At 42.5% G+C, this 13,486-nt stretch overlaps 2 protein-coding genes across 4 annotated transcripts in view; both read left to right on the top strand.

Annotated features, from left to right (window-relative positions):
• lnx2b (ligand of numb-protein X 2b) overlaps positions 1-13,486 on the top strand; it is a 169,028-nt gene that overhangs the window by 52,019 nt on the left and 103,523 nt on the right. The window lies entirely within an intron of this gene.
• On the top strand, positions 716-12,756 carry efemp2a (EGF containing fibulin extracellular matrix protein 2a). Of its 3 annotated transcripts, XM_061286099.1 has the most exons (12): positions 796-910; positions 2,059-2,106; positions 5,956-6,131; positions 6,547-6,595; positions 6,680-6,868; positions 7,269-7,391; positions 7,472-7,588; positions 7,761-7,880; positions 7,958-8,077; positions 8,160-8,286; positions 8,926-9,121; positions 11,320-12,756. In XM_061286099.1, exons 3-12 carry the CDS (start codon positions 6,042-6,044, stop codon positions 11,491-11,493), a joined length of 1,305 nt encoding a protein of 434 aa, XP_061142083.1. In that variant the 5' UTR covers positions 796-910; positions 2,059-2,106; positions 5,956-6,041; the 3' UTR covers positions 11,494-12,756. The 3 variants fall into 3 exon arrangements, with proteins under 3 accessions (XP_061142069.1, XP_061142078.1, XP_061142083.1); XM_061286085.1 differs by lacking the exon at positions 2,059-2,106 and having other exon boundaries at positions 716-910; positions 6,036-6,131; XM_061286094.1 differs by lacking the exon at positions 2,059-2,106 and having other exon boundaries at positions 769-910.

Raw genomic sequence — 13,486 nt, 5'->3', positions numbered from 1 at the left:
CTGGAATGAAGCCTCCGGTGGCGTTCGTCTTGAGTCACACGTCAACTACTGTAATGCAGGTTAAGCAACATCCAGAGCACTTTGCAACACGTCCAAGACGCGATGTGTACTTCTTGCGGGAAAGAATCCCCGGCCGGCCAGAAATGATTTCAAGCGGCGTTAACGGATTAGTCACGTACAAACAGTCGAGCGGCACACTTGGAGAGTGATAATGATAGTAGTTTTGTTCGAAAGCATTTCAAGGCAGAAAGGCTTCAGTCTTGCTCAGTAAGCAGACACTTTTTCCACTTTCCACTCTCTAATTTTTGTCAACATTCCATTTATTTCTCTCTTGCTCTGTGACTATAAATATCCTTTTTTTTTTGTGGCTTTGTGGAAAAAGAAGGCCTGGCCTCCCCAAATATAGGTGTATGGGGGGTAAAATGGTAGAAGGGTGGGAGAGCTTGGTTGGGGCTTTTGCGGGGGTTTTAGTTTAAACGAAACCAGGTGTGTTGTTGGAGCGGGATGGATGGATGGCGGTTTAGGGGGGGTCGCGTGTGTGTGAATCTGTGAAGTTGTTGTTCGCTCGCCATTTGGACGGATTTTCGGGTATTTGGGCCGCAGACCAGGAATTCCCATCTCTAGACTGGGGAGGTGGGGGGCTTTACAGGGTGGCTGCGCAGGGGACCAAAGGGGGAGGGGGGGTAAGACGAGTGGGCGGTCTACTCGCTCTCTCTCTCCGCTTTGTGTGTGTGTCTCTGGCTGGCTCGCCCTCCCTTCTCCCTTCTGCATGTGTTCAGCTGCTCCAGCTGTCTCCCACTCAGTCTCTCAAGGCGCACCGCTTGGAGCTTTAGGGACCACTTCCCCGCAGTCGGACACGCCGGGGTCAGGCCGACCGACACGACGCGCACGCCTCAAACAAGATTTGCTGGTGAGTTTGCTTGACTTTATGTAATAGCCGTGATTTGTTTTGGCCACATACTTGACATGGTCTGTAATTTAATTCATTTTAGAAGACCCTTCAAAAATGATTGATATAAAACTTATTGCTAATACTCTAGTCATTCTATTTGCAGGCAAGGTAGCTCCCACTTAAATGAAATCTAAATTCTTCTTCACCATCAGCTCCTCTTGATAAAAACTAAATCAACCAGAAAACTCCCTTTCGAAACCCCATTGCTTGACATTTTACCCCAATTTTTTGATTTAATCCAGTAAATTGGAAAAAAAATTCAAATTTGTTTTTATGGGTTTGAATTGGTTAAAAGTGGCCACGGTAGAGCCAAAAGTTATACCTATCCATTCATAATAATAATAATACAATTACAAATTAACATATTAAATCTTCTCAAATCAAAATACACCGTTAATTTCTTTGCATAGAAGCGGTGCAAAGTTTTCTTCTCCCTTGTTGGACATATCTAAAGTAGATGACCCGTATAAGGGCGCCGGAGTTACGGTTCCACAGGCTCCAGATTCCAGTGGCCCAGACCAAAAATCCCCACTCTTAGGAAGTCTCAACATTTGCATTAACACGTCTGAAACGGTAAACACAAATAGCCAGCATTGAGCCCACAAAGTTCAACCAGTGGTGTCCAACCTTTTTCCTCTGATTCTTATACTGGAAAATCGAGATTCAAGTGCCACCTTGTCACCTTTATCTCCGTTGAACGTGCTAGTTAGTCACAGTCAAACAAGCCAATCTATATATTGTTTTAATTATTATAAAATTATTATTATCATCGCCAATAACAAATCCAATATTCTTTTTCAAATGTTATGGGCCGTAGAAAAGGGACAGCAGGCCGTAAACAGTCCCCGGGCCAGACGTTGGACACCCGTGGCTAAAGTTTATGACTTCTCCGTAAGTGGGAGAGAGCAGAACCTCTTCTCATTGCTAACATGTCACATAACTGCTCCAGTGCTCTACTTTTGGAGCGGCAGTATAGTAATGTGGCCCCATAATCACTGGAGTCGGATCCTTGGCTGAGCTCGGCGCGTTTCGGTGGCTGTAATAGGAGGGTAGGCAAGACATGCAGTGGGATTGTACAACGTTGTCACCATCTCTGCTTCATACAGGATTGAAGCCACTGCAGGGTCAACCGGGTCAAGTAGTCCGAGTCACAGGTATCAAAGTCAAGGGAGCCAAATCTGTCCTGCTAAAGTAAATAAAGTGTGCCGACTTCATCTTTCTTGTTAAATGGGTTTGTTCTTTTTAGTTTGGCAGAAAAAATATTGCAATTTCTCAAAATATTTAACCGATATCACCAAAAAAAAAAGTGCTCTCCTTTAGAGCATGAATTAAACAATACTGCTAATTGTGTACCATTTACTTTCCATTATTTTCCATGACAAATGGTGATTTCAATTACAATTTATTGTGTTAACAAAAGAGCCCTGGTAATTGAGAAGCCACTGTAAGATTAAACAATTAAATGATAGAGAATTTGGGGGGTTGGGGGGGGTCAAAGTTGTTTACTTAGTTGCCATATCTGATACTTACTTTTATTATTTTTAATTTATTTACCTACAGTTACATGAACGATTATTAAAACACAATACTTGCTGTTTGTGTAAAACTGTCTTTTGCAAATATTATTTATAATGAGAAAATTTTTGACTTGTTTTAATGATTTTTGGCGAATGTAATAACTGTATATCAATGTATCAAATATGACAGACCGGAAGCTCCTCCATATTGCATTTCTGAGGTTGAGTGTTTAAATCTCAGCTCTGTTCTTCCTGTTTGGAGCTTGCGCGCTTTTGACTGTATCAAATACATTTACAGTAGCTACTTTATATACAACAATTCATTAAATAGACGTTTTAGATGGAATTGTATGTCCCTTGAGGTGGAATTTGACGCAAATGGCTATGATATGTCTAATGTAAAAGTATTGATTTGGCGCCATTTGTTGGCATCTTAGTGTTAAGCAACTATGTTGAACTGGGGGGTGAGTGACTTCATTTCGTTTCATTTTAATTGGTGGCGAGTATCTGTCGCCAGTAGCCGATGTTTGCGTCAAGGCCTCAGGTGAGGAAAGCATCCGGAAGGCAGCAAAGCATTTTCTCGGCCCTTATTGTCAGCGCAGATGACAAATCGGGCCTTTGTCCCACTTGGCAGGGTGAGCCGGCGGAGCTTCACAGCGGGATCGCTAGGTTTGAGAAGAGAATATCTCACGAAGCTCTACGCCATCCATCATTATTGGATTTTGCAGGTGGAGCGCTCCCAGCAGTAGCAGGGCGTGCTTCACTGTGCCCGGCCGAGCAGAACAACACCAGGTCCGCTCATGTGGACGTGCGTGTCGGCGTGTGGTCCCCCTTGTCTGTTTTTCCAAACCCGCAGGTGGTCACTTGTGTTTGCGAGCTGACATTTTGCCTGTTACATTGGGCTGAAGGGTAATTCAAAAATGGATCCGCAGAGGTCAAGCCCCAATCACAAATTCCCAGAAAAGCGATACTCTGGGAACCACGGGCGTGCCAGGGCATCCCAGCTGAGACGCGGCAGCCACATCCTCACCGCGGGCATTCCACACGTCCACCGCCGGCTGCTGTCACGTCACCTCACCCCAGACAAATTGGTCACTTTGTTTTTGGTAGTTTTGCTTCACATTTTGGCCCGTCCAGTAAAGGAGGCCAAAGCACAAGCTTGTGTAGAAAAAGACATTGTGACGTAGAAAAAGTGAAAGTTTTCAATTCACTCAAAGTCCAAAAAACAAGAATGTAATGAAGATAAAAATGTGTGTGTGTTTTTTTTTTAATAAGGACTGGAGACTAAGCGCAGTAAGATGCAGCAATATTTTAGCGAGGATAAAGAATATATGTCTTTGAGTATTGTCTTATTGTCCATCAACATGTTGCTGTACTGTTTGCGCTCTTCCTTCCAAAGCCACAACTATCAATGCTAACCGTTTGCTTGTCAAGGGGGTTTTGTATTGTATGTTAGCATTAAGCTAATTAAACGTTCCTCAGGCAAAGTTATGTACTTATTTGAAACTATTCTCTTTGGTTGGCTGGATTTCTAGATAGTATTTCATTGAAATACTCCAGTACAGTTAGCTGGAAACTCGACTCAAGGACAGTTTGTGTTTGTGTAAATGTTTGTACTTGGTGACTTCCCACCATCCCGGTCCAGTCAGGTCACGTACGCGGACGTCTTGGTATGTTATGCTTCTCATGACACAAATAGCTCGTGATGTCACACTCTTGTCTTGGGGGCTAGGGAGGGGGGGCACCACGTCAAGCCTTGTGGTCTGCACTTTGTCTTGTGAGTGAGCTGCCGCTGATTATAACTCCCTGTCATGCGTTCAAACTCCAGCTGCTTGGCATGCACTCGCGTGGCCCTTTTACAGGACAAGGCGCCATATTTAGCAACTTACGTCCACGGTAAATACGCCTTAACTATAAGCTTGCGCAATCGGGTGATTTCTCACAACCAATCAGCATAGAGACGATAACAATGGAAAACATGCATCGTTTTCTATACTGCTCAGGGCTGGAGTGGAACTTTTCATTTTAGCATTCCCTCTATCAATATTCATATTGCATTTGATGTAAAATGTCATTTACAATTGAATGTGCTCACCAGATCACAATCAAACCTTTTTACACCACTTCTGCTGTCCCACTTGATGCACTGTTACAAACTTTGGTAATCGGAGGAGGTGATTGTGTTATTTCAGGGGTGTCAAACTCATTTTCTGTCACAGGCTGCATCGTAGCCATAGTTTCCATTGGAAGGTCATTATGACTGTCAACGCCTTTTATTATACACAGTATGAGCTAGACAACAAACTGATCAATATAGCTAGCTTTTAAATCAGAGACTTAAAATTTGTTCAAATATTTTGAAAAGGTGAATGGTGATAAAAATTGCTAACAATATCTCCATGTTTTAAAGTCAAGACGATTTGATGCACATTTTGTCTTGGCGGGCCACAGAAAATGATGTGGCGGGCCGTATCTGGCCCCCGGGCCTTGAGTTTGACAACTTATGTGTTATTTCAGACAGACGCGGTGTCATGTAGTTAGAATGTTCTTTCATAATATAATGTAACGGCTGACCTGGAATGCATTTATGCGATAAAATACAAGTCATCATCACACCACAAGATTGTGATTGCAAATTCATCCTTACTCTTTTTTTTTCCCATCAAAACCATCTAAAGACGAAACAATTTTCAGATTTTTTTTTTTTTGAGGCAAAATACTCTTTGTAGTATGTAGTCTATGTACAGTGGACCCCTATGAATGTTGTGTTTTGTGACCTAACCTGCCACATGTTGCTCTTGGCTGCAAGGAACTTTTTTTCTTGCCTTTTCTAAAATGAAGCTTTTCTCCTGTGAATAGTTAGGCTCCACTGTCCTAGAACAGTGAAGCACTGTGGAGAGTTTCTATGTGACTGACGGTGAACTAGCAAAGGTATTCTTACAAACCATTACCGTCTGCCAGGCTAAAGACACAGAGGTTTCTGTTCAGTGCCAATATTAAAAAAAAATAATATTAATATTTGCGTAATGAACAGCTGCAAGATGTCACAATGTTTACATTCTTCGACCTGCTGAAAGTCACTCTCGCCAATTAGCAATCAAGGCCAAGCATTTTGCCAGAAAACACATATTTTTTATTTTGGGCTATCTTAATATCAATTAACATAAAAACCACGTGTGCCCATAAATGCCGTTGCAAAAATTTGCAATGTCATGATAACAAAGTTTGGTAGCTTAATGCTAACACATAATGGCAAACACCATAGACAGGCTAATGGAAATTAGCAATGATATCCGCAGATCAGATAACATTTACAGTCACACGTTCTCGCTGCTCTGTGAGAATAATTCCCACCTGAGCTTCAAGCGTTATTCCTCTGCCTCCTCTTCTTACGGTTAATTACATAGCGTGTTTTCTCAGAGGCCTTGAGTGACTCCATCTTGTTAGCTTGGTGACATCTGTCATCTCATTTCCTTTTTCCCTCAGATGCTGAGTGACTGCGCCGACCATCCAAAGTCAACTGCCTCATTACTGTGTGCGTGTGTGCGTTTTTATGTGTGTTCTAGTCTCACATGGTTAGTATGCGTGTGTCCATCGTGTGCCTGTGTGTGCTCCTCCACGGCGTTATTTCACAGCCACCCAAAGAAATTGACACCCAAACGGTACGGATTCGTCACTTATCTTTCTATATTGTAGCTCAGCTAAAAACACCTGTCCTATGTTTTGCTTTTGCATCATTTCTGTGGAATTTTACTCATGTACGCACGCACACACTTTTTCACAAAGATCTCTTTCTGTCGGCGGTTTGTGCGGATATTTTGCCTCTATTTCTTTTGGCTGAGTTTTACTTTCCATCCAGCAGGTACATTTTGCCCCAAAATAATAACAGTCATATAATAATTACTATACACATCTTAAAATGTCAATATTGAGGTGACATTTGATGTGTTAAAATGTGAGCTATATACAGTAAGCTTACCGTATGTATGAATTTGTATCTTAGCATCTGTTCATTGGTTTAGGTCATATTCTGTCTTCATATTTGATTAGTTTGTCTCACAGTGTGCCTTATTCTAGGAATGCACAGATGGCTATCATTGGGACCCTCAGACAGAGCACTGCAAAGGTAAAGCAGATGATGATGATGATGATGATGAAGCCTCATGACTTGTTGAATATTCCGGGGACATTTGTGCATGTATGCCGTCAGACATCAATGAGTGCGAGACCATCCCGGACGCGTGCAAAGGGGAGATGAAATGCTTCAACCACTACGGAGGCTACCTGTGCCTTCCCCGCTCGGCTTCAGTCATCCCGGCCCCCGAACCCGCCATCGCGCCCACCGAGGCTTTCAACCCCTGCCCCCTGGGCTATGAGCCTCAGGGAGACAGCTGCGTGGGTGAGTGTGTGTGTGGGGGGTCAGAGCAGGTGGTTGGTGGGGTCTGGATGGGTGTCAATGAGTGATTGCCCCCCTGTGGGTTTGGTGTCTAGATGTGAGGAGGGGGGGGGGGGTTGGTTACTGACAATGTGTGTAGGAATTTGGTACATTTCACACAACAGCAGCTGCTGTGTTGCAGGCCTGAAAAGCTCATCTATTGGATCTTCCTGGTAATGTGTTTCCACCATTAGTGGAATTTCCTAGTGAGGCAGAACTGTGCACCATTTGACATTTATGTGCTACTAATACCGCGAGTAAAGCGCTAGTTGTCGCTAGCGTGGTTAAACTAAGGCTAAGCTAGAATTTTGAAATTTCATCTTTTATATAAATGACCAGCCTAGTTCCTCTTATCCAAGCGCAGACGTGGACGAATGCGAACGCGACGAGCACGACTGCCAGCCCAGCCAGCAGTGCGTCAACACCTTGGGGGCCTTCACCTGCCACTGCCCCGACGGCTACCGCAAAGTGGGCACGGAATGCATCGGTGAGGCGGCAAATCTTATTTTTATTCTTCGTGTCGGAGAAGCTGAGAGATTAACCACGGTCCGTCCGCTCTTCCGTCAGACATCGACGAGTGCAGGTACAGGTACTGCCAGCATCGCTGCGTCAACGTTCCCGGCTCATTTACGTGCCAGTGTGAGCCCGGCTTCCAGCTGGCGGGAAACAACCGCTCCTGTGTCGGTGAGTGGCAACCTCCCACTTGAATTGGAATCACACCCTTGACTGGTTGCCAGTTTGGGATTTTAGAGCCCAATAAAACAATAACAACAAAGTCAAAAGGAAAGGAATAAAAATGGCCCTTGAAACGAATTAGCTGAAAATCTGCGGATACGGGCATGTCGTTTCCTTTCAGATGTGAACGAGTGCGACATGGGGGCGCCGTGTTCTCAGCGCTGTTACAACACGTACGGCACCTTCCTGTGCCGCTGCGAGCACGGCTACGAGCTGGCCCCCGACGGCTTCGCTTGTAACGGTGAGTGGCCCGATCGACAGCGCGTGTGACGTGGGGGCGCGAATCCGCTTGGAGTGACGGCGCGTTGACCGTGGCAGATGTGGACGAGTGCAGCTACTCCAGCTACCTGTGCCAGCACCGCTGCGTCAACCAGCCCGGGAAGTTCTCCTGCGTCTGCCCTGAGGGATACCAGTTGCAAGGCACGCGACTCTGCCAGGGTGAGTCAGAATGCGTGTGCGGAGGGAGGCGCAACATGAACAACGTTTGGCTAAAGCAATACGTTGTTGCCTGCCTGGGCAGATATCAACGAATGCGAAACAGGCGAGCATCAGTGCGCGGATACGCAGACGTGCGTCAACATCCACGGACGATACCAGTGCGTGGACGCTAACCGATGTCTGGACCCGTACGTGCAGGTGTCGGACAAGTAAGGGCCTGCCTGCTCTCACACACGCGCGCGCACACATGCTCCCAATATGTTGGCCTTCATCACGACAAGCAAGATGTACTCACACGCTCCAGCTGCACACTTTCCATGCGGCGGCGGACTTTTCCCCACATCACAACGCAACTTTGGCTTTGTTAGATTGCTAACAGGTGGACAGCGCTATGTTCAAACCAGAGCAAATGTGGAATTTTCATCTGTTTAAGCGAGTAGCTTATGACTTCAAAATTTGTGAATGACAGTAAGAGTTTATATAGTAGATTTTTTTTTTCCACATTCACATTCCAAATTTTGATGAAAAGGCAATCATTCCAGAAATAAAAACACATCCTACCAGGATATGAAATCATAAAAATCAAAGTTGGCCTGTTTAACATTTGAAATATTGTTTTCGGTTAGGGTTATTCATATTGATTCTAAATGAACATATTGAATGAATTAATGAATTGCTTCTTTTTTCTTTTCTTATAATCAAAATAATCAGATTCTAACCACGCTTCTGAACTTCTGATGTTAGCTCAGCAGTTTGGGAACGCAAACGCTAACTAAGCTCTGCTGACCTCTGCTGGTGAGTTTTGTAACTTCTCTTTTCAAATACTGTATTTTCCACTTTGTGTGCAGCCGTTGCGTGTGTCCGGTGACAAAGGCGGCATGCCGAGATCTGCCGTTCTCCATCGTGCACCGCTACATGAGCATCACGTCGGAGCGCTCGGTGCCGTCCGATATCTTCCAGATACAGGCCACCAGCGTCTCCCCAGGGGCCTACAACACTTTTCGCATTCGCGCCGGCGACACGCACGGTGACTTCTACATCAGGGTGAGAACGCGCCATCATAAACTTTTTTTTTTTTTACCGTAAAATGTTCTTTTTTTTCCCCCCAGAAGTTGTTGTTTACTTTGGAAGTACACTACCGTTCAAAAGTTTGGGGTCACAAAATTGTTTGGGTGACCCCAAACTTTTGAACGGTAGTGTAAATATTATTATAATAAAATATTATGAATTAAATATTATAAATTATATCTTATATTTGTATAAGATTAGAAATAATCTATGAATATAAGTATACATATATTATAAGATTTTTTTTACACAGAAGATTATACATATAATCTATAAATAATTATCTAAATAAATATATACACTACCGTTCAAAAGTTTGGGGTCACCCAAACAATTTTGTGACCCCAAACTTTTGAACGGTAGTGTATAGCTGGCCAATCAGTAGTTTTCATAATTCATCATATTTTTTTTAAAACTAAATTTCTAACACAGATTTCCCTACCAATAAATTGCAAACATTTTTCTTCTATAAAACTTTGGTTTTGGCTTTGTTAGATTTCGAACAGGTGGCAGCCACTGCCAGTGACGTGCGGTGAGGGTTGGGGTTGGTGAGGCACTGACAGTCAGATTTACAAACGTAATGTATGACGCTAAGGCACTGACTCACAAGTCAGATTTACATGCATACATGGTTGTTATCCCATTCTTGATTAAATGTAATAACATTTTAAACACACCACTGTACATTTAAACACACCACTGCAGTATTCTTACCTTTACAATGAAGTCCATTCTCCTGCCCTTCTGGACGAAGATCTCGATGACACGGAAAGCAATAAATCCTTTTGAAGCGAACGTGTTGTAGTCCGTCCCGGGAGGCCCGTAGTTTGAATTAATCCTCGCAAATCTGGCGTTGGTTTTCCCTTATTTATAATTTCTTGCTTTGACTGAAAGTCAAGTTTTGAAAAAAAAAAAATCATTTTCGAGATTATATCCTCCATTTTCAGGGAAAATAAAACCAAACAGAAACGCGTTAGCACCGAATGTTGTTGGTTGTTTTTCCTTTTCTTTTTGGTCTTCTTAATTTACTCTCGCATTTACTCGTGTCGTGAACTATTAGCCGCAGGCTCACTATCGCCCCATCTTCTGGGCAAAGGTACTGGCTGCTTCAAGGCTCGTATTTTCACCCGTTGGCAATCAGTAAAGTGTGTGAGTGGTGCACACTCTCACACGCACGCCCTGAGAGGCACAACCTGTCACTGCCTAGCCTCCATGATTCTCGTCTCCCGTTGTTATTTGAACAAGAAATAGTACAGCTATTTTGACTATGAAAATGATCCAAATGTATATGAAACACACCAAAATTGCATTAAAAGCATAGACCACAGGATAGATATTATATTATGTTTTATTATATTATTCATTTTTTAACAACTTATGGTGACAGCTGAGGAAACCATGTTGAGCCCTTTACTGCCCCTGGTGGCAAGGTGAGGCACGGCCTCACCTGCCTCCTATGAGTGCACGTGCCTGGACACTGCACACAAATTGTTTGTGATTTTCTTTGTGAAAATCTAAAGCAAAATTTTATATAAAACTATTTTTAGTTAAAAAATATAAATCCAGTCAAATATTTGGCACCATATTTTTAAAATCTGATTTTTAACAAATTTTCCCGTGCCATCAAATCAGAAATGCTAAACTCAGTGTCGTTTGTCAAAACAGAATTTTAACAAATTATTTTTAGTTAAAAAAATTCTAAATCCAGTCAAAAATTTGGCATCATTTTTCTTATTTTTAACAAATTTTCCCCATACCATCAAATTGCTAATTTATTTAATCCCATCAAAAATTGGTGTCAAAATTTATTTTGAAAAAATCAAAAACTCACTCAAATTCCAAAGTCATGGAAAAATCCTTTTTTTAAACAACCAATTGTTCTTACCATCAAATACTTTTCCATTTAAGTGCAAAATTTCAGTGTAAGAAAATTTTGTTTTATATATTCAGAGTCCAGTTAGTCATTTTTTTAAGTGAATTTTTTTTTAGGTTTTAAGGTAAAATAAATTCTATATCCAAAAATACAGTTTGGCAAAAATTCCTTTCTGTCACTGATTTATGTTTGACATTAAAATGGACATTACAAACTTTTAACGTGAGCCTGTGAACTCATGATCCACAACATTACACTAATGGCATTTTTTGTGTGTGTCTATATTTTTTGATGCATTCAGCAAATCAACAACATCAGTGCCATGCTGGTCCTTGCCCGCGCCGTGTCAGGCCCTCGCGAGTACACGTTGGACCTGGAGATGGTGTCGGTCAACCCGTTGCTCAGCTACCAGGGCAACTACCAGAGCAGCTCTGCCCTCAGACTCTCCATCTACATCGGCCCCTACACCTTCTGATTCCCGCCAACCAATAAGACACCCGCAGCAGACGGAGCGGAACGACGAGGCAACAACAGAAACGTAAACCGGAAGAGAAAAAGTCATCTTCGACTGTGCCATTTATTTTTCAGCTCACATACTTGGAAATCCCTTTCAGCATTTCTTTCATGTCGTACTAGTGCACCGAGTTTGGAATAATGCACTAGCAATAAATGCTCAAACACCTTTACGCGAACCCTATGGCGCACTCATTCCATATTCTTCATATCAGAAGGACCGTGCACTCGTATTTTCTTTCTGCTCACTACTAAGACTATTTGTTGAATAACTAGTAGGTTAATTATATCTTACTCCTTTATACTACTAGTGACAGTTTTTGTCCTCCTAGTAAACATTTCAACTTTACTAATAGTAACACTACTAGGCCCAACTAGTTGGGACTGTTAACCACTGAAAGGACCATGTACCAGTTTGGTTTTTGTCCTCACTGGTAAGACAACTAGGACATGTTTCTGAACGAAGTGTGGCCTTGGCGTTTAACTGGTGTACTCAATCGTCTTACTAGTTAGGATGAAGCGCATGCCAGTTCATGGACATGAAACACATCAAGAAAATGGTTGAGATAGTCAGGATGGCTTTCCACGCATTGGTGGACTTTGAGCTTAAAATGGTCTGCTGAAGGCTGATAAATGAGTGGAACAAGTGTGTGTGCGTGTTTGTTTGTGTGCGTGTGTGTGTGATCATCTCATATGCGTCTCTTCCTCCCGTTTTCTTATAGTGATCCACGACGCACAAACTTCTGACGTCTTCTTTTTCTTCTTCTTGATGCCTCCTAAATTTGCGACATTGGAACATCTTTGTTGTATTTTTTTTCTGTGTCTTAGCTTTTGAACACCTATAAAAATGAGAATCTTTAATCCCCTTAGAATTCTTTTTTTTTGGGGGGGGGGGGGAACGATACATCTTTTTCCTCCAACATATGTGTAACTCTTTCCACCCAAAACATTTCCTTTACATACACCTTTCTGATAAAATATTTGAATTTTTTTGGAACGTATATATCCACTTCCATTATGTGTACTAGTGCTGGTCCTCGTAAAAGTCATGAGTGACTTGACGCGAGAAGCAATTGACACCCTCGCACTAAATATTTTGTAATTGTTTATAGTTGCCACAAGATGGCGACAGGTTCTTTTTTTTTTCACTTCAACATGGTTTCTTTGCCGTAAGACGTCACAGTGTGTTTTTCGCCTGAGTTTTTAAATAAAATTTAAAAAATAATTGTAAGTTTGTTTTGGGAAAATAAACCATTGTGTTCTTGCGTGGCTGTTCCTATGCTCACTACGTTGTGATGCTTGGTGGATAAAAAAAAACCCCCAAAAAACGGAGTTTATTGGTGTTCATTCCTCCTCCCCCTTCCGAGCTCCAACAAACATCATCGTCATCAGAACACCATTGATCACTTACCTAAAAAACAACATACGATGTTCAAAAATTCATTTGCCTTGACTGAAACAATGACATCAAACATAATAAGGCAGGTAACAAGAGGCAGGTAACTGTGATTACATTGATTGAGGTAACACAGGAGGGGAGGGGCGACGCCAACAGAAACCATGGTAACATAGAACATAATAAAGCAACCGGGGACGAGACATGACACTATGGATGAGAAAAACTCTCATTTAAAACTCCAACCCTAGGTTCTAATTTGAAACCCTAGAATTGGTCACAAAATCTAAAAAAATCTAGCTTTTTTGATTCTTCATTTTCATGCCGTTTTTTTTCTTTCGGTCTTGCGCGAATGTGCTTGCGCTATTCAATGTGCGCGATGTTATCCATTCACCGTTTGCCTCCCTGACCCGGATGTTGTTTTAGCGATCAGCGAACGGCGTGGGTGATGTTCGATTTTCTTTCCTGTGGGCGCGCGCCCCTACTGGAAAAATTCGTGGCTACGCCTCTGGTCACAACTCCTAATTTTAAACCATAACCTGAGATTCCAACCCTAAAT

This window comes from Syngnathus typhle, linkage group LG1 (genome assembly GCF_033458585.1).
Source record: "Syngnathus typhle isolate RoL2023-S1 ecotype Sweden linkage group LG1, RoL_Styp_1.0, whole genome shotgun sequence".
In the NCBI taxonomy this organism is placed as follows: Eukaryota; Metazoa; Chordata; class Actinopteri; order Syngnathiformes; family Syngnathidae; genus Syngnathus; species Syngnathus typhle.
Note: the sequence above shows the minus strand (reverse complement) of the source record. Positions and strands in the feature narration are given on the sequence as shown.